Raw genomic sequence first — 21,792 nt, 5'->3', positions numbered from 1 at the left:
ATACATGAACAAATTAGTATTGAGAGGGAGGAGGTACTAGCGGTTTTAGTGGGCTTAAAATTGGATAAATCCCCAGGCCCAGACGAGATGTATCCCAGGCTGCTGTGTGAGGCAAGGGAGGAGATTGCAGGGGCTCTGACACAAATTTTCAGAACCTCTCTGGTCACAGGGGAGGTGCCAGAGGACTGGAGGACAGCTAACGTAGTACCATTATTCAAGAAGGGTAGTAGGGATAAACCAGGGAATTACAGGCCAGTGAGCCTAACATCAGTGGTAGGGAAATTATTGGAAAAAATTCTGAGGGACAGAATTAGTCTCCACTTGGAGAGGCAAGGATTAATCAAGAATAGTCAGCATGCCTTTGTCAGGGGGAGATCATGTCTAACCAATATGATTGAATTTTTCGAGGGGGTGACTAGGTGTGTGGATGAGGGTAGTGCAGTTGATGTAGTCTACATGGACTTCAGTAAGGCTTTTGGCAAAGTCCCGCATGGGAGACTGGTCAAGAAGGTAAGAGCCCATGGGATCCAGGGCAATTTGGCACATTGGATCCAAAATTGGCTTAGTGGCAGGAGGCAGAGGGTGATGGTTGAAGGTTGTTTTTGTGACTGGAAGCTTGTGTCCAGTGGTGTACCACAGGGATCGGTGCTGGGTCCTTTGCTGTTTGTAGTGTACATTAATGATTTAGATATGAATGTAGGAGGTATGATCAGTAAGTTTGCAGATGACACGAAAATTGCTGGAGTGGTAAATAGCGAGGAGGGAAGCCTCAGGCTACAGGACAATATACATGGGTTGGCTAGATGGGCAGAACAGTGGCAAATGGAATTTCACCCTGAAAAGTGTGAGGTGATGCATTTTGGGAGGACTAACAAGGCAAAGGAATACACAATGAATGGTAGGACCCTAGGAAGGACAGAGGATCAGAGGGACCTTGGTGTGCATGTACATAGATCCCTGAAGGCAGCCTTCATTAGCCGAGGCATAGAATATAAGAGCAGGGAGGTTATGATGGAGCTGTACAAAACGCTAGTTAGACCACAGCTGGAATACTGTGTGCAGTTCTGGTCACCACACTATAGGAAGGATGTAATTGCATTGGAGAGGGTGCAGAGGAGATTCACCAGGATGTTACCTGGGCTGGAGCGCTTCAGCTATGAAGAGAGACTGGACAGGCTGGGGTTGTTTTCCTTAGAGCAGAGAAGGCTGAGGGGGGACCTGATTGAGGTGTACAAAATTATGAGGGGCGTAGATAGAAAGGAACTTTTCCCCTTAGTAGAGGGGTCAATAACCAGGGGGCATAGTTTCAAGATAAGGGGCAGGAGGTTTAGAGGGGATTTGAGGAAAAACGTTTTCACCCAGAGGGTGGTTGGAATCTGGAACTCACTGCCTGAAAGGGTGGTAGAGGCAGGAACCCTCACAACATTCAAGAAGCATTTAGATGAGCACTTGAAACGTCATAGCATACAAGGCTACGGACCAAGTGCTGGAAAATGGGATTAGAATAGACAGGGCTTGATGGCCAGCGTGGACACGATGGGCCGAAGGGCCTCTTTCTGTGCTGTATAACTCTATGACTCTATTCGCACACTTTGGGGGTGGGTGGGTGGCGGGGGGGGAGGGAGAGGGGATGAACTCACAATTCCAGATTTCACAATGACTCATCAGTTTGTACAATACACTGACCACTCAATAACCCAGTAAATGCAGGTCAATCATTAATAGCTTTTTGTAAGTCAAGACGTTAATACCGGTTGTGAATGTAACGGATCTGTAACCGGAGCTTGGAGGATAGTCTCAGCCGCCACCAGCACAAAAAGCAGGAAGTAGTTTATTTTTTAAAGGCCAAGCACAACACTGCAATATAACATAGGGGCCAGGTGACTGGTAACAGAGGAAGCATTGGCCTTCCAGTCTATGGTGCCATCTGAATCTCTCATTAACTCTCTCGCAACTCTCCTGTTATTTCCTACCCAACGAAGCCTTTGCTTCGGTGCAGCAAACCTTTTGGACTTTGGCATGTTTATCATCTGGTGTTTGAAATGTGTAACTGTTGTTTGGAAAATAAAAGCAAACAGCAGAAGTGACCTTATAGGCTTCCTCCGTATTGTCTGAACAATCAGTCACATATTACATAGAATTACATCGAATTAACTGCACAGAAACCGGACATTCGGCCCAACAGGTGTGTGTGCGCCACACGAGCCCTATCGACATACTGAGAATCTAACAAATCTACGAGAATGAGTTTTCTATATTTTGTATTTTTCAGCTCCTGTTCTAAAAGTATTTAGAATAGACATGTTCTGTGAGACCCTGTGAAACATCGCCCTGGGGACAGACAACATCTCAGCAGTGATTTAAATTATGGTTGATCTTATGTGCAAGTAAAATAATGCCATCTTTTTACTAGGTGAAGAAGTGTCTGGGTCTGAGTATCATTAGTGAGGTATTCCACCTTTGGGTGTATGCAGCTCTTGGTAAAACTTTGCATTAGTTGTGAAATTATTTAAAATCAGCTCACTGTTTCCAGCCACTCATTCGCAGTGCAACAGTGTGAAATGGTCCTTATTTTAATCCGAGTAAGATTCTCTTTCGTCTTTTTGTCGACTACAATATGAAAATTGGTGTGTAGTGAGTTTAGAGAGAGATTTCTGTAGTTGATGAATGCCTGTTGTTCCATTTCAGTGATGTCCTGACATTGCCAGTTTTTAAACATGAGGAGTCAAACCTCTCTCCAGGAAATGATGTCAAACTGCTCCCATTCCAGTATGTGCTCTGTGCAGCCACATCTCCTGCTGTCAAACTCCACGAAGAAACACTGACTTACCTCAACCAAGGTATCAACATTGAGCATTTGCCTTTGTTTTTAATCCCTTCTCCATTATTCCCCAATCTTTCCTTACAAGTTGGCTCTCTTTCGCCATGCTGTTTCTTTCAGGGGGGGGGGGGGCGGGGGGCGGGCAGGAGCCCTCAGCTTGCGGATATCTCCGTGATGGTATTCCTTGGGAGCTATGTGTCTGAATGGGAGAGGATCTGATCTCCATGTTCAGCCTGTTCTAATGCAGAAATCTCAGGAGAGTTTACTGGAGGGATATTGAATGCAGTGAGTAATGTGTGACTTGTCCGTGGATAAAAGTCTTGTGCTCCCATCAACGGCCATAGTCAAATCCATGAAACATCTGTCCTTGTCAGTTTGCTCCACCTGGATCATTTTGTAAAGGTGTGTGATGTTTAGAGTTGGGGGCAGAGGGATGGAGGGGGGGGCGGTGATGATGTGGTGGGGGGGGTTCGAATGGGGGTGGTTTGGGAAGCTGCAAACTCCTTGGCGGCTTACTGGACCAGTGTGATATTGAGCTATAAAATCCAGGAAGGGTTTCATCCAATGTCTCCCCCCCCCGCCCCCCCAACCCCGGAAGCTGCACTGCCTCCCCCACTGCACGGCCCATTGAAATTTCTGCGCATGCATGGTATCTACAGTGGGAAAGCTGGCGAGCGGCCTGCGCGGGACTGTGCAGGGGACAGCACGGCCCCGCAGCTTAGCGGGAGCATTGGTTTCATCCCTGATTCATGGACAAGGAGCCGATTTCAGTTGGCAGGCTAAAGCTGACCTCAGTGTCTCTTGGATAGGCAGAAAGGAAAATCAGCTAAGTTTTCCGATCTGGATCACTATCCAGTGGCCTGGCTGAGCAAGTGTATATGTGTGGACTTCAGCTGAGGTCAGAATTGGCCTCAGATGTGATGCTGTTTACAGTCAAATAGCCCGCTAACATACCGCGTCAAAACTTGCTCATGAAGAACGACCAATTGGACAAAGGCACTTGGGAAATTCCACCCCAACATAATGTTGAGGAGGGGAGAAAGCGGGTGGCAAATTACTCTACAGTTCTATATTTAGGAGTACACTGTGTGTCTTTCTACTCACTGCTGCATGTGATCCTGTGACTAAAAGCACACCTGAAGCTACAGCTAAAAAGCTCTGGTTTAGATTTTCCTTTGGTGCCACACCCAGTGAATTCTGCACCATGCTGGAAGCACCAATATCATTACTTCCTCAGTGAACAACGGTAACCTGAAAATTCAAGCAAATCTTACTGTTGGGCTTTTCTGAATTTGGACCTGCTTGTAACTTACCCAGCTACGCACTGTCCTTGCACAACCCGCACGACCCTCAGTGCAGATGCTGCAGCAGGTGCTACTTCAGCGTGTAACCTCAGTGAAATTCTTTAAACAAGGAAACAGCTGAAACTGAAATTGCTGTGTGAAATCCAGGCTGATTACACAAGGTAGGGAGTTTCAGAGTTTTTAGATTCAGCATAACAGGACTGCAGAGGTTACAGGTGAGATTACATAGAAACTTTACCTGAACAGCCTGTTAGCACTTCCTCCTGATATTGCATCGTCATCTGTTAGACAAGATCTTAAGTTGATCTTTATTAAAAAATACAGATAACCCCTCCCTTTAGCATATTGAGAATGTCCTACATAATAGTAGACCCAATTAATAACAAGTCATGACACTCCCAGCATAGTCTTTATTAACTCGAGCCAGGGGAACGTATGTGTAAGTTACAGGTGCAATGTCGGTAGAAAATGCTGTCTGTGTTCGTGCAGCTCTGAGAATTCCGATACCTCCAAGGGCCATGGCTTGTTAAGTCATTAATGAGGACCGTGTGTAACATTCTACAGCTGGGCAGTCAAATCAAAGTTAATGGGCCTGAAATGACGGTGCTTCCAACAGCGTACGCACAGTGTACGCTGTCTTGGAGCCTTCTGAATGGCCCCGCAAGTTCCGGGTTTCCGCATGTGGAAAACCCGAAACTTGTGATCTGTCAAGTTTCGCTTGGACAGATCCACCGCGTCCGCTAGAAAATCACTTTTGCTGGTGCAGAGTTGGGCTGTTTGCCCAGCGAATGCCCACAAAACCCTTAAGGCCTTCTTTGGCCAGCATAACAGTTAAAATAAATGATAAAATAATTTTTTTTAAATGAGTTAAAGATACACATACATTTAAAATTAGTTTTGGCAAATTTTGGCCTGTTTTAAAATTTATTTTTCAAAAAATTAAATTTTTATTTTAAATGCTTAATTAAAGGGTCTTTTAATTAATTTTGAACATGTGATCCTTTATTTTTATGTAAGTGGTGTGAATTGTTATTTATTTGGGGATTTCTAATATGCTTATGGGGATCCCGTACGTGACTGGAATCCCCATAAGCATCATAGGTATCCCCCCTTTTGATCGGTTGGCATGGCCCACGTGATCCCAGGGACGTTGGCGAAACGCCCGCGCCCCTGGGATCCGTGGGCCTTTGCACAAGCGTACGTCTGCAGGTCCAGGACCCCAAGAGTCCGAAGCTCCGGGTACGCTCAGATTTTTTTTTTTGGTTCGGAGGTGTGTTCTTCTGGTACGCCTCTGACCGCCAATTCAGGGCCAATATTTTACCCCCGGTCAAACCTGGCTTTCGTTATATGAGCAACGAGATAGATTTTGAAGCAGCGCTACGGCAGTTAAAGCAATGAAAATCTCCTCGCACAAAGTCCTCCAGTATTAGGTGCCTCCATGTTTATTGTAGTTTTAAATCGATTTTTAATATAAACTGCTTGTAGGAAAGTACGAATTGTTTATATAGAAATCAGAAGTGTCTTTGACTTAAAAAGATCAAATTGGTTGATGTCCTTGACTTAATTAGCAACATTGTTCTTTTAATTGAAAATAACTGGTTTGTTTCATTGTGACAATGTGTATGTTTTGAAACAGACCTGTGCACCGTTTCTATTTGCCCACATGTTGCCCATTGCATTTATGACCTCTGTTTTCTGTTGACAATTGGATATATACACACTGGAGTATTGTTGAGTGTGTCTGGGAACCCTCCGAATCAAAGGGATAACAGAAATGTTGAATTTTGATATCTACTGGGTTAAAAGCTGGGGGTTTGAAACAGCACAGCAGACTCTCGAAAGTGTTTTGTTTTTAAAACCAAACAAGAATTCTGGGAGCAGCAAGGCCCTGCCTGAGGTGAACAAAGAATTAAGCAGGAGAGGAGGAAAAGAAGCTGAATTTGTCGAGCTGTAATAAGAACTTTTGATTTCAAGACCCTGTCAGTTCGAACAACTATCAAAAGACGTTCTTATAAAGGGTAATTGACCAATTATGGACTTTCTTGTTTTTGAGCGTGCGTGTGTGTAAAATGTATAATGTGTCTATCTAAAACGATCTTGCCATTTGTAAATAAAGTTGATAGTGTCTTCTTGTTCTGTAAACATCTAGTCTGTGTTGGCAACATCTGCCATCTTGAAGAGAGTTGGATAGTGTATAGCTTGAAGCTAAGTTGAATCCAGTATGCAGATTACTGCAGGAGGGCTTTATGTTAACACCGGGTATGGAATGAGGTACAGCTTTTGGATAACAATATATTTGTTTATGGGAATGGCTGAAAGACTGTTTTGAGAGAAAGAGGGAGAGAGAGAGAGAAAAGACAGAACTAACCTCACCTCCTTTAAAAAAAAAAAGCCACAGCACTGTTGAATATGGAATCTGTTCCACTTGCGAGGGAGACCGACACTATCACATCCAATCCAAATTGGTTCTAGATTTATCGCCAGCGTGCTTTATTTGTTAGAGATCTGTGCTCTAACTGCAAACAAACTAAACAGTTCACTCCTGATAACTCAAAGTCGGTTTTTGCACTTAATAAAATTGAATTATCCAGCAATTTGAATTGAGTAACATAGGAAAGTGGGAAGTTTAGTGCTTAAATAACTCGAATTAGCGGATAACTTGAATTAAGTCATTTCTAATGAAGGGGTAGCGTGTACCAACATGTTGTTTTCTTATCAACTAGGTCAGCCATATGAAATCCGTATGCTTGACAACAGAAAACCAGGACGTTGTCAGGAAATCATTGACAAATATATAAAGGTAAGGGCTTGCAGGATGGGAAGCATCTACTTCACATCCGAGACGTGCGGATGATCAGCAAGTGCAGCCGTCATTCATGCACCTTCCACGCGTTCCTGTGACTCGATTGAGCGGGGGTTACCTTTGCCTGTAATTTTTAAAAATAATGTTCATTATATATGGAAATCCCAACGTTATGGTCTGCCAATGGAACAGACCATAACCGCTCTGGAATAGGCTGCGCTCTCCCAGCCCCCCACCCCACACAGAGCCGGCAATCAGTGAAATCTCGTAAATCATTGAAACTGATGAAAACTTCAGCTCTTCCGCAGTAATGACGCTGTTAAGTTCCCCACTGAAAGTCAGACCCAAAGGGATTAGGTGTAATTGGGATTTTAACAGCATATTGACTGCTAAACAAATGTTAAGGGCCTGGAAAACTAATTTTTATTTTATGAAATCAGTGTGAAATTTATCCATTTTAATAAAAAATTAAAAATTTTAAGAAACTTTTTTCAAAAAATGTTTTCAATTTGTTTTTTTAAGTTTGTCCATCTTTATTTCAGGTTTGCCTTTTCCCCGTGTGAGAACCCCATCTTTCTTTTGCTTTCTCTAACTAACTATTTAAAAAAGTTAGTATTTTAAGAGCTTTACTCACTTCTTTGTTCGCGGTCTGTGCCCAGACAGCTTGTTGACGCCACAGCAGCTCGCACAAGGGAATCCCCATTAACTTCCGTCGATTTGAATTGAAGGTCGGAAAACCCGAAGTTCTCGACACGGGGATTGCGAGATCCGAGTGCGGAGCGTACCTCGGGGCCAGCAACGAACGCCTTTGCTTTGCTGCTGACTGCAAATATAAACTCATAAAACAATGTGCTTTCCCGCAAGTAGATATCCAGCAAAAGAGTCTGTTGGGTGGGGGTTGGGGGTGAGAAGGAGAAAATATGTAGCACATCCGTCTAGCAAAAACACAGTGGCCCAAAATTTATGGTCGGAGGCTTCCCGTGGGCGGATACTTCTGACGTTAAAAAATCTACGAATTTACCTGGTGGCCTGTGTAGTGATCAATAGCATGTCATTCTATAGTGGACACTAGGTGGAGCCGTAGAGCTGTATATAGCTGTATGTATAAGACTACACTACCCAGCTATATATATATTAAGACTACATTACCCATGAGGCTAGGCTACCCACAAGGCGACAGTCAAGATGCTGTACAAGTCCACATGTGCTCAATAAAAGTGTCTCGCAAAAGCTAGCTGTGTTCATAATAAGAATGTCTATTTATAAATGAACATAACATGGTACCAGGGTGGTGAAGATCTGCTGAAAATTGTGAAAAGCGACATGGAGAATTTGAAGCCACCGGAGAATTTGAAGCCACCAGAGCATTTGAATCTCGAGGGAAATGTCGACTACAATTGGCGGATTTTTAAACAACAATTCAAACTCTACATTGCAGCCATCGGATTCGGTACGAAGCCAGACGCAAGGAAGATAGCTGTAGTGGCGCTTCTTAGTTTCCAAACAGGCAGGCCACTGAGCTGTGGGGCCTTTAACAACGAGTAGACGCGTGTCAAAATAAAACGTTCCCAAACGTAGCTTTGTCTTTTAAACTGTTTACTATAACACTTAACAAATGGAATTACAAAGCAAGCACGTATAAACGAACACGGTCAAAAACTGTACTGCTCCAAACCGCACAGCTTCTGCCTCTTTCACCACATGCAGTTTAAACTGTAAAATGGCTGCACCCATGTGTGGCTTAGGGACTGTTCCATTGTGGCAAGAATGAAGGGGGTGTCGGACTATACTACTGGAGCAAGAAAATAGGGGGTTTCTTAATACAATAAGTCGGTCAGGTAAATTAACTGTATTATGCCATTTAGCCACTATTTTAAAGTATTTCCTTAAGCTTTTATGGCTCTTACATTCCGGCCCCTAATTGACTAGGCACATGAAGCATATCAATTACTCAAACATTAAGAGTCATAAACTAATGAGTTCAACATATTTACAATATAAATGTCCACTTTTTTCGTTCAGGAACCTTTCACGCTACTTCTTGTAGCAGGCAGAGCTTTGTGATCGGTCTTTCCAGGGTCGTGTAACCGTCTGCAAACAATGCATTCAGAGAGTATTTTTCTTATTACGGAATTAGCTCCTGGAATCCAGTATCTTTGTCTTAGCTTCGCAAGCACGTGATTCCTCCCACTGTGTCCAATACTCTGGTGTATATGCTGAAGAATGAGAGTAGCAACCCGGAGGTCCTTAGAAAGGATAGCAGGATGCTTGGCCTCCTCTGGCATAGCAGATTTGTTTAGTCTCCCTCCCACCCTCAGTACTCCATCTTGCAGTGTAGGGTCCAGCTTGTAGATATGACTACCTTTCTTGATTGGAGTATTTCGCTCTAGAGCTTCGATTTCTTCTGGGTATCTTTGTCTTTGACTGAAGCGAACTATCTCCTTCTCAGCCTTGGCCAAATCCTCCGCGGTCAGTGAATTCTTGCCCAATGTGGTCTTGTGCTGATGCATGTACTGCTGTAGAAGCATTCTCTGCTTATCAGGGTTACTTTCAGACTGACTGATAGTGGCTCGGTACTCTTTTCTCTTACCGCTCTGGTGTAGCAGCAACTCTTTCAACCTTAGGAACCATGCAACTGCTTTCCTCAACTGGTGCCATCCTGAGAAATGGTTAACAAGCTTGTTCACTGTGTCGAAGTTCTCTTTCGTATTTATGAGATTTACTGTGACTGATCTCTTGACTTCGACGTCGTCTTCAGCAATCTGACTTGGCATATCTGGTCTTTCTGGCCATGATCTCTCTGTTTCCAGCAGATAACTTGGGCCTTGTATCCAAGTTTCGCTCCTCGTGAAGTTTTCAGCCTTCAATCCCCGTGAGGCTTGATCTGCTGGGTTTAATGAGGTGTTTACATACCTCCATTGAGATGGTTGTGTAGCTTCTCTAATGGATGAGATTCTGTTTGCTACGAAGGTCTTGAAGCGTATCTTCTCATTCTCTATATACTTCAGCACCGTCGTGCTATCCGTCCAGAAGACAGATTCTTCTAATGGGAGCTGTAACTCTTTACGCATCACCTGGTCAACTTTAACTGCAACAACCGCTGCCGTCAATTCCAGTCTCGGGATGGTGACCTGCTTCAGCGGAGCCACCCTGGATTTCCCCATGAGGAAGGCACAATGTTTCTGGCCCTGTTGATTTGTCAGTAAGAGATAAGTAGCCGTGCCATAGCCGTCCTCACTGGCGTCCGAGAAATGATGTAGTTGAGCCGTCCTTGTAACTCCAAAACTCGCGGGCTTGATGCATCTACTGACGTTGAAGCTAGAAAGTTGTTGCAAATCTGTCAGCCATCTGTGCCATCTCTGAGCTTGACCTTCTGGGATATCTTCATCCCATCCTCTCTTGTCTCTACACAGCTCTCGTAGCATCAGCTTCACCGGCAGAATGAGTGGCGCCAGGAGTCCGAGAGGGTCGTAGATGGAACTGACCACGGAGAGAATCCCTCGTCTTGTGGATGGTCTTTCGTTCACCATTATCCTGAAGTTGAACGTGTCTGACTCGATGCACCATTGTACACCAAGAGCTCTCTCGATAGGAAGGACATCGTGGCTCAGGTCCAGATCTTTGACTTCAGTGGCTCTTTCCTTTTCTGGGATAGAAGCTAGAACTGCTCTGCTGTTGCTTATCCACTTAGTCAGATGGAATCCTCCATTCGAACACAGAGTTCTAAGGTCTCTTGACAGTGCGATGGCATCGTCTTCTGTTGACACGGACTTCAGACAGTCATCGACATAAAAGTTTCTGAAGATTGTCTCCACGGCCTCTGATGGTGCTTTGCCTTTGCCATCTTCTGCTGTTTTTCTGAGAGCGTAGCTTGCACAGCTGGGAGATGATGTGGCTCCAAACAAGTGTACGGCCATTCTACGTTCCACCATCGCTTGACTAACGTCGCCATCTGGCCACCAAAGGAAACGCAGAAGATCAGCATCTTCATCAGGGATTCTGACTTGGTAGAACATTGATTCTATGTCTGCCATCATGGCAACGAGCTCTTGTCTAAACCTAGTCAAGACGCCAATGAGGGTATTAGTAAGATCAGGACCTTGAAGCAGCTGATCATTCAGTGAAGTTCCTCTGAATGAGGCGGCGCAGTCAAACACTACACGGATCTTTTTCTTCTTTGGGTGATACACCCCGTGATGAGGAATGTACCAGACCCTTCCATCGTCTCTGTTCAACTGTTCTTCAGGCACTTTTACAGCGTAGCCTTTCGCTATGATGTTTCTCATGAAGTCTTTGTAGTCTTCGTGAAAGTCGGGGTTCTTGTTCAGCTTTCTCTTTAGACTGATGGCGCGTTGCTCTGCTATGCAGCGATTGTTCGGCATCTTCGCGGTCTGTCTTCTCGGTGGCAAACCAATGTGATAGTGGCCATCAATGAACTGTGTAGACCTTGTCATCAAATCCATGAGCTGATGGTCTTCTTGTGACATCTGTCTTTTCCTCACAGCTGCGTTCTGAGAAGTCTGCGTTGAACTGCTGTATCAACAGCTCTTCGATGCTTGCGATCGAGATGCAATTAACTGTGACATTTTGTCGTTCCTCCTTGTTCGACTTGTTGCCATCATCTCTCCTTACCGGTCCATTGACTACCCATCCAAGGGCTGTCCTGACGGCGTAGGGTCCGTCATCCTTGCTGTTTATCACCTGCCATGGCTCCATAGTTTTGTAGGCATTGGTTCCAATTAATAGGCCAATTTCTGCTTCAATGTATGGGAGACGCACCTTTTCTAGGTAAGGCCATCTATCCACATCCTTCTGCAGGGCTAGGTTCCCTATTCTAACAGGAATCTCCCTCTGTGTGAAAACATTAGGCAGGTCTATGAAGTCCTTCTCTTCAAGTCCACACACTTCTAGGTCTGACAGGATATAACTTTGCATTGCCTTCTCATGACCCATGGTGCGTAATAGGATTTCTGTTCTTCTGCCTCTAACGTTCAGCTGTCGCATGAGTGATTCTGTGCAGAACGTTGCTGAACTACCTGGATCCATGAAGGCGTAAGTCTCCACAACCTTCTCACTCCTCTTAGACTTGATCCTTACTGGTACGATGGCAAGAATACAATCGCTGTCACCGGCCCCAGTAAGTCCACAAGTCTCTGGTTCTAGCGACACCAGAGCACTTGAAACAACCGTCTCGTCGGTATTGTTTTCTTCACTCTCTTCTTAGGGACTTGTTCTTCTTTATGGATATGCAGCAGACTGGGATGTTTCCGAGTGCACTCTCTGCATGTTGTTCTTTGCTTACAGTTTCTACTCAGGTGCCCCTGAGAGAGACATCCAAAACATAGGCCGTTGCACTTCAGGAATTCGATTCTGTCCTTATGTGGCTGTGCTTTGATGTCGCTGCAGAAATCCAATGTATGATTCTTCTGGCAGAATAAGCATGGCTTCTGAAAGGCATCAGCAGACGTCCCTGTGCTGCTCCTTTTGGTAGAGGAGTTCTGGGGCCTTTCTTCCTCGGCCTGAGTGACGATAGTTGCAAAGCTGCTTCCCCTGGAACCACCTTTCCTGAGAGTCTTTGATTCAACAGGCTTGGCTTTCACTCTTCCATCAGTAGTCGGGCTGACATCCTGGATGTTTCCAAACAATGGGTCCCTAGCAATTTTAGCCTGTTTGTCTATGAAATTCACTAAGTCTGCAAACCTGGCTCTACTTTTCCGTCTCTCCATTATCTCAAAGGCTGTTCTTCTCCATTGTTCTCTCATCCTGTAAGGAAGCTTAGAGATGATGATTCTCATAGTCGTAGGATTGTCCATCTCTTCCATGAATTCAACATCCTCCATGGTGTTGCGACATCCTATGAGGAAAAGAACGTATGCGTTCAATGCCTCTCCGTCCTCCGGTCTGATCTGTTGCCACTTGGTAGCCTTTTCAATATATGCAGTGGCTATCTTCAGCTCGTTACCATAGTGCTCCTGCAGCAACTTCCTGGCTTCTATGTATCCCCGGTCCGGTCTCATGTGTTCACAGCTTCTGACCAGGTCTTGTGGTTTACCACTGGTGTACTGTCCCAGGTAGTACAACTTATCACTGCTGCTCTCTGTCTTGGAGTCGATGGCTTGTTCAAAGGATCTGATGAAGGGCTTATACTTGAGTGGGTCGCCTTGGAACACTGGTAAGACTCTTTGAGGGAGTCGAAACAGATTCTGTTGTTTTACAAGCATCTCTGTAATTTTGTTCTGACGTTGCATCACTCGGTATAGGCTTCTCCCTGTGTCTTCAGGCCTCTGGTGGTCATCAGCAGGGTCTAGTCTAGACCGTCTGACGTCTGGGGTAGCATCACGTGCTCCTGTTAGTGGAGAGGCCACTCTTCCACGCTGTAATGCCAGGGGATTGCCTTCGGGCTCTGTTGTAACTCTTGAAGGTGCCCTGGATCCAACTCTATGTGACAACGTTGACTGGCAGTGGCTCCCGCCATCCCATGAGCCTTCATAATCTTCGTACGCACTCAACCTGGCGTCTGAGACCTCGATAGCTGTTTTTATCTCCAGCTGTTCTTTCTTTGCCTGCACCTGGCCCCGTTGGGCCTGCAGTTGGGCCTCTTGGACCTGCAGTCGGGCCTCTTCCCATTCAAGAGCTTGCTTCTCCGCTAAAGATGCTGCGCGCGCCATCAACGCCGCCCGTTCAGCCTCCGCTCTCATGCGTCGCGACGAGCTTGTGGTGGAAGCGACTGACCTGCGTCCAGAAACAGAGCTACCTTCTTTTCGATTTTTGCTCGGTCTGGCGGAAGTCTCTGAAATGCTATCGTCTGGTCCGACTTCATCGTCAACTTTATCTTTCTCTGCTGTATCAGCATCTTGACGAATCTTTAAAATCCACTGTTCCGTGGCCTTGACATAGTCCTTAATGCTGGTTGATTTAAGATCAAACCAGTTGTGCTGATCATCGTTTCCCTCTTCTTCAGACAGAAGTGCTAATACATCTTCATTGAGTACATTAAACTCTTCATGCAGCTTGGAGAAATCGTAATACATTATGTCTTCAGCTTTCTTAATATTAGCATTATCTTCCATGAGGCGATCAATTATCTTCGTTTTTCCGGTTATCTGAGCTAATTTAGCCTTCCTTGCACCTATGCTTCTATGTAACTTCTCTTCCATTGCCTTTGGGGTGAGCTTTATTTCCCTCTTTTGGCTAGCAATCCTTCTGGCTGAGGGAAGCTCCTGGCTCCGCAAGGCCTCGGCCATTTTACCCGCAGCTCTTATTTAGCTTCTCAATAGAATGAACAGAGCAAGTAACAGTCACTGTACCTTCGCTTTCTTATATTGTCGTCTGGCTCCGTGACCATTCATGTATACGTTCGCCGACTATTCCGTCCCTTCCTTCTTGGGGAGCAAGTTTTTGACTAATGTAGTGGCGCTTCTTAGTTTCCAAACAGGCAGGCCACTGAGCTGTGGGGCCTTTAACAACGAGTAGACGCGTGTCGAAATAAAACGTTCCCAAACGTAGCTTTGTCTTTTTAAATGGTTTACTATAACACTTAACAAACAGAATTACAAAGCAAGCACGTATAAATGAACACGGTCAAAAACTGTACTGCTCCAAACCTCACAGCTTCTGCCTCTTTCACCACGTGCAGTTTAAACTGTAAAATGGCTGCACCCATGTGTGGCTTAGGGACTGTTCCATTGTGGCAAGAATGAAGGGGGTGTCGGACTATACTATTGGAGCAAGAAAATAGGGGGTTTCTTAATACAATAAGTCAGTCAGGTAAATTAACTGTATTATGCCATTTAGCCACTATTTTAAAGTATTTCCTTAAGCTTTTATGGCTCTTATAATAGCATTGCTGCTTACGGTTACAGGCCCACAGGCGATAGAGGTATTTAATACATTTGTATTTAATCCAGTGGAGAACAGAGAAAAATTAGAAGATGTGCTAAAAAAATTTGATGCACATTGCTCTCCCAAAAAGAATGAGACGTATGAAAGATACATCTTCCGTTCTCGGACACGGCAACAAAATGAGACTTTTGATAGCTTTATAACTGATCTGAAACTGAAAGCACAGACATGTAATTTCTCTGAGCTCAAAGCATCCATGATTCGTGACCAGATTGTGTTTGGTATTCATGATAAAAAAAGTCAGGGAACGTCTGTTGAGAGAAACCGAACTAAATTTGGAAAATGCGGTGAAAATATGCCGAGCTAGCGAGCTAGCTCGAAAGCACGCGAAGACTTTCAGTGAAATCAATAATGATGCAATTGTAATGAGTGATAATGCTGCTGTCGGTGCTGTGTCCTACAAGGGGAAGAAACGTGGGCAGAACAGAAATGAAAAGCAATCGGAGGATGACATTTTTAATTGTAAACGCTGTGGTTACAAACACCAGTAAGACAATGCCCAGCGTTTGGAAAAATGTGCACAAAGTGTAATGGAAAGAATCACTTTGCCAAACAATGCTTTTCAAAAGTAAAAACTAAGAAAGGGCAATGAGTTAATGTAATTGAGGACACTGATTTAAGTGAGAGATTTTTTGTAGGAATGGTGTCATGTGACGATATCAAAAAAGATACAGAAAATGTGCAGCCCTCAGAAATGGACAATGCTGAACATAAAGTCAATGCAGTAAAAGTGAACAAATGGATGATCCCACTGCAGGTAAATGGAGCATTAGTTACCTTGAAACTAGACACTGGGGCAAAAGCAAACTTAATCAGTATGAGTGACATTAACAATATGAAAGAAAAGCCCAAAATACAGAAAAAGTCAGTACTACTGAAGAACTATAATGGACAGAAAATAGATAGCTTAGGTGTATGCAGACATAAAATGACAGTCAAAGACAAAGTGCATCATCTCATGTTTTCTGTTGTGGCTGAAAGACTTGATTCGATACTAGGTGACAAAGCTTGTGAAGACTTAGAACTGGTCAAGAGAGTCTACCGTATAAACTGTGCCATAAGCAGACCAGATGGCTCAGGTGATGAAGCAGAGAGCCCATCAAGGATGAAAAGGCCAAAGGGTATCCATGTCTTCAAAAAGCCTAGTTTCTCCAAGAAGAAAGAAAAAGACTTTAAGCACAAAGAGAAAAAACACAAGGAGAAAAAGTCCAAAGATATAACCGCAGCAGATGTTGTTAAGCAGCGGAAAGAGAAAAAGAAAAAGAAGAAGCCTGCACCAGAGCAGGAAGCAGTTCCGGTGGATACTCCTTCTTCCCTCAGGCCAATCTTTGGTGTTCCATTAGCCGAGGCTGCTGAGAAGACTATGCTGTATGATGGGATCCAGCTGCCAGCAGTTTTTCGAGAGTGCATTGACTACATTGAGAGTTATGGCATGAAGAGTGAAGGAAACACTGAAACCCTCTCCAAGCAAAGATCGCAAGGAGACCTCGATCTATACAAGAGCAGATTGATGACAATGCCGCAACTGCATCTTGTCATTCACCGCCAGAACAATCTCATGAAGACACATCAGACTTACCCGTGTTGAGAAAATCCACACGTGAAGTAAAAAAGCCTGATAGACTTAATCTTTGAGTACAATGTAAAGCTTTGAAAATGTGTTGACTGTTTTGAAAATGTTTGTTTATAGAGCACCAACAAAAGTGTTACTGATATCATCTTTATTGTTTTCTTGAAAGTTGATTGATATTGATTTTGTTAAACCTCAAAGAAAGGGGGATGTAGTGATCAATAGCATGTCATTCTATAGTGGACACTAGGTGGATCCGTAGAGCTGTATTTAGCTGTATGTATAAGACTACACTACCCAGCTATATATATATTAAGACTACATTACCCATGAGGCTAGGCTACCCACAAGGCGACAGTCAAGATGGAAGCCTCTACAAGATGCTGTACAAGTCCACATGTGCTCAATAAAAGTTTCTAGCAAAAGCTAGCTGTGTTCATAATAAGAATGTCTATTTATTAATGAACATAACAGCCTGGGAGGTACGGAGACACGCGGTCCTGGGCCTCTCCGGGGTACGCGCGGGCAGAGGCCCATGTATCCCAGGGGCGCAGGCAGTTTGCAATTGTCCCTGGAATCACGTGGGCCGGCCCATCCAATAAAAGAAGGGGAATCCCCATTCATACTTATGGGAGTTCCGTACGACCAAATGGGGATCACTTTAAAAAATACACGAACACGTGAAATAAATTTTTAAAAAGTACATATTTAAAATTAATTAAAATGCCATTTAATTAAATATTTTTAACAATTTTTTTGGGAAAGAAATTATATGTTTTAACGGGGCTAAAAATAAACTTACCACATAGAAACAGAGGATAGGAGCAGGAGTAGGCCATTCGGCCCCTCGAGCCTGCTCCGCCATTCAATGAGATCATGGCTGATCATCCAAATTCAGTACCCTGCCCCTGCTTTCTCCCCATATCCCTTGATCCCTTTAGCCTTAAGAAATATATCTAACTCCTTCTTGAATATATTTAATGAATTGGCCTCAACTGCCTTCTGTGGTAGAGAATTCCACAGGTTCACCACTCTCTGGGTGAAGAAATTCCTCCTCATCTCTGTCCTAAATGGCTTACCCCTTATCCTTAGACTGTGACCCCTGGTTCTGGAATCCACGACCATCTGGAACATCCGTCCTGCATCTAGTCTGTCTAGTCCTGTTAGAATTTTATAAGTTTCAATGAGATCCCCTCTCATTCTTCTAAACTCCAGCGAGTATAAGCCCAATCGACCCAATCAATCCTCATATATGTTAATCCTGCCATCCCAGGTATCAGTCTGGTGAATCTTCGCTGCACTCCCTCCATGGCAAGAACATCTTTCCTCAGATAAGGCGACCAAAACTGCACACAATACTCAAGATGTGGTCTCACCAAGGCCCTGTACAACTGCAGCAAGACATCCTTGTTCCTGTACTCGAACCCTCTCGCTACGAAGGCCAACATACCATTTGCCGCCTTAACCACCTGCTGCACCTGCATGCTTACCTTCAGCGACTGGTGCACAAGGACACCCAGGTCTCGCTGCACTTCCCCTTCTCCCAATCTATTGCCATTCAAATAATAATCTGCCTTCCTGTTTTTGCCACCAAAGTGGATAACCTCACATTTATCCACATTATACTGCATCTACCATGCATCTGCCCAATCACCCAACCTGTCCAAATCATACTGGAGTTTCTCAGCATCCTCCTCACAGCACACACGCCCACCCAGCTTTGTGTCATCTGCAAACTTGGAGATATTACATCTAGTTCCCTCGTCCAGATCATTAATATATATTGTGAAGAGCTGGGGTCCAAGGACCGATTCCTGCGGTACCCCACTAGTCACTGCCTGCCACTCGGAAAAAGACCCGTTTATTCCAACTCTTTGCTTCCTGTCTGCCAACCAGTTCTCTATCCAAGTCAGTACCTTGCCCCCAATCCCATGTGCCTTAACTTTACACGCTAATTTCTTATGCGGGACCTTATCGAAAGCCTTCTGAAAGTCCAAATACACCACATCCACTGGTTCTCCCTTATCTATTCTACCAGCTACATCCTCAAAAGATTCCAGTAGATTAATCAAGCACAATTTACTTTTTGTAAATCCATGTTGACTTTGTCCGATCCTGTCACTGTTTTCCAAGTGCTCTGCTATTACATCTTTTATAATGGACTCTAGCATTTTCCCCACTACTGATGTCAGGCTTACCGGTCTATAATTCCCCATTTTCTCTCTACCACCTTTTTTGAATAGTGGGGTAACATTAGCTACCCTCCAATCCATGGGAACTGTTCCAGAGTCTATAGAATTTTGGAAGATGACCAGCAATGCATCTACTATTTCTAGGGCAACTTCCTTAAGTACCCTAGGATATAGATTATCAGGCCCTGGGGATTTATCGGCCTTCAATCCCATCAATTTCCTTAACACCATTTCCTACAAATACTGATTTCATTCAGTTCCTCCCTCTCATTAGACCCTATGTTCCCCGACATCTCTGGGAGGTTATTTGTGTCCTCCTTTGTGAAGACAGAACCAAAGTATGTATTTAATTGGTCTGCCATTTCTTTGTTCCCCATTATAAATTCCTCTGATTCTGATTGCAAGGGACCTACGCTTGACTTCCCCAATCTTCTTCTCTTCACATATTTATAGAAGCTTTTACAGTCAGTTTTTATGTTCCCTGCAAGCTTACTCTCATACTTTATTTTCCCCCTCTTAATTAATCCCTTTGTCCTCCTTTGAATCCTAAACTACTCCCAATCCTCAGGTTTGCTGCTTTTTCTGGCCAATTTATATGTCCTCTCCTTGGATCATATGCTATCCCTAATTTCCCTTGTTAGCCATGGTTGAGTCACCCTTGTTTTATTTTTATGCCAAACAGGGATGAACAAATTCTGTAGTTCTTCCATGCGATCTTTGAATGTTTGCCATTGCCTATCCACCGTCAACCCTTTGAGTGCCACTTTTGTTTTTCTCCTTCCTGTCTTTTGCTTCTATCCTTGTTTCCCTTTCCTCTGTCTCCCTGCACAGGTTCCCAACCCCCTGCCATTTTAGTTTAAACCCTCCCCCACAGGGTTTTTAATGTATAAATGAGTGGGGAAAAAAAATATTTTTCTATTTTTTTAAAAACTCCTATGCTGGTAAAAGCAGGCATAAGGCGTAAGAATTTCACGGGCATTCAGCGGGTGGAAGTTAGGCCAATAGCGCAACTCTCCGCCCGCGGAGGCCCTTCTCCCGGGGATGCGGAGGTTCCCAGGTTTTCGTGCATGCGCTTCGCATGTCTAAACCCGGAACTTGCGCGGCCCCTACGGGCACGTGCGCACCCGTAGGGGTCGCAAAATATGGCCCCCAGTAGAGAGTGTAATTCCATATTCCAGACCATGGTCTCCGTGCGTTCTCCATATTGCTGGCTGCACAGAAATGCTGCTGGAACCCCAATCTGTTGCGATGACCTCCAGTTAATTGTAGATTGCCTTGCAGAGCATTATCCGTGTGGTTTTCCACGATCGGCGTTTACAGTACACCGAGCACCAGCAGCTGGAGGGTTGGAGATGGAACCGGCCGGGAGACCGCATTCTGGACATGGGTGAGCAGCTTTACAGAATCACAGAAACCCCACAGTGCAGATAGAGGCCATTTCGGCCCATCGAGCCTGCACCGACACATATCCCACCCGATCCCCGTAACCCCTACACCAACACACATCCCACCCTATCCCCGTAACCCCACGTATATAATCCCCCTAACACTAAGGGTCAATTTATCATAGCCAATCAACCTAACCCGCACATCTTTGGACTGTGGGAGGAAACCGGAGCACCCGGAGGAAACCCACGCAAACACGGGGAGAATGTGCAAACTCCACACAGACAGTCACCCGAGGCCGGATTTGAACCCGGGTCCCTGGCGCTGTGAGTCACATCGCTTCGAAACGAACTTTGCTGGCCGAAGTTGGGGACAACACCACGGCTACTGCAGGGAGCTGAGTGTGTGACTGTTAGTTCGCAAACTAAATCCTGTATTAATGGGATTAACTTAACCGGAAGAGTAAGATAATCCAACGCCATCTACCCTGACATTTAGATACGTCAAGGGTTTTGAATGTTTATCTGAAAAAAGACAGCCATGTGTTCAATTTTAAAAGCATACTACTAATTCGGTAAAGTTTGGTGGGGCTTTGCGATGCCCCCTTAGTGCCTGACTTGAGGTTGAGGGCTCGTCATGCTAAATCTGAGCTGGTCTCTGCGTAAACTTTTTTTTTGTGCAAGCTGTTCTTATTTGTCATGGGGGCGGGGAAAAGAGAGGAATACATCCCTGTGTCCTAATGCCACAAAATAAATCAAAAAATGATTCTAAAATGTAACTTTTCACAGACATACCGCTGTCAGTTGGTATCTTGGACCCTCGAGCAAATCCGATGCAGCTAAATACTATTGAATTTCTTTGGGATCCTGCCAAAAGGACTTCTGTTTTTGTTCAGGTAAAATGACTATGTCGCTTCTACAGTGGTGTGTCACAGTCTTGAATCCAATGCATAGGTGGGGGGGTGGGGGGGGCGAGAATGGGTGGAGCTATTGGGCTAGAACTTCATCTCTGGCGGTGGTGCAAAACTTACTTCTCAAGTTATCTGACAAGCCAAGCATAGATGCTCCGATCATGAAGACAGGGCCTTGGTGAGACCACACCTGGAGTACTGTGTGCAGTTTTGGTCTCCTTACCTAAGAAAGGATATACTTGCCATAGAGGGAGTGCAGCGAAGGTTCACCAGACTGATTCCTGGGATGGCGGGACTGTCGTAGGAAGAGAGATTGGGTCGACTAGGCCTGTATTCACTAGGGTTTAGAAGAATGAGAGGGGATCGCATTGGAACGTATAAAATTCTGACAGGGCTAGACAGACTGGATGCAGGGAGGATGTTTCCCCTGGCTTGGCGGGGGGGTCTAGAATGAAGGGTCACGGTCTCAGGATACAGGGTAGGACATTTAGGACTGAGATGAGGAGAAATTTTTCACCCAGAGGGTGGTGAACCTGTGGAATTCTCTACCACAGAAGGCTGTGGAGGCCAAGTCACTGAATATATTTAAGAAGGAGATAGATGGATTTCTAGACACAAAAGGCATTAAGGGGTATGGGGAGAGAGCAGGAATATGGTATTGAGATAGAGGATCAGCCATGATCATATTGAATGGCGGAGCAGGCTCGACGGGCCGAATGGCTGACTCCTCCTATTTTTCTATGTTTCTATGTTTTTTTCTAAGACACGGCTACGATGGTCAGGCCACGTGGTACGAATGTCTGATGAACGAATCCCAAAGATCTTTTCATGGTGCATTGACAACTGGGACGGGATTTTGTGGTGGTCAGTGAAAGAAATATAAAAACTGCTTAAAAGCCACTCT

At 44.7% G+C, this 21,792-nt stretch overlaps 1 protein-coding gene across 1 annotated transcript in view; it reads left to right on the top strand.

Moving 5' to 3' along the window:
- The window catches only part of tfcp2l1 (transcription factor CP2-like 1), an 83,494-nt gene that overhangs the window by 19,335 nt on the left and 42,367 nt on the right, over nucleotides 1-21,792 (top strand). The window contains exons 2-5 of the mRNA XM_085986886.1: nucleotides 2,689-2,840; nucleotides 6,849-6,925; nucleotides 19,874-19,979; nucleotides 20,767-20,873. Coding sequence (XP_085843012.1) covers nucleotides 2,689-2,840; nucleotides 6,849-6,925; nucleotides 19,874-19,979; nucleotides 20,767-20,873 — 442 coding nt within the window. The remainder of the gene's footprint in view (nucleotides 1-2,688; nucleotides 2,841-6,848; nucleotides 6,926-19,873; nucleotides 19,980-20,766; nucleotides 20,874-21,792) is intronic.

This window comes from Somniosus microcephalus, chromosome 4 (assembly GCF_052327205.1).
Source record: "Somniosus microcephalus isolate GS21.2 chromosome 4, FLI_Smic_1.0, whole genome shotgun sequence".
Taxonomy (NCBI): Eukaryota; Metazoa; Chordata; class Chondrichthyes; order Squaliformes; family Somniosidae; genus Somniosus; species Somniosus microcephalus.
The sequence above is the reverse complement of the archived record's forward strand: the minus strand, read 5'-3'. Positions and strand labels throughout refer to the sequence as shown.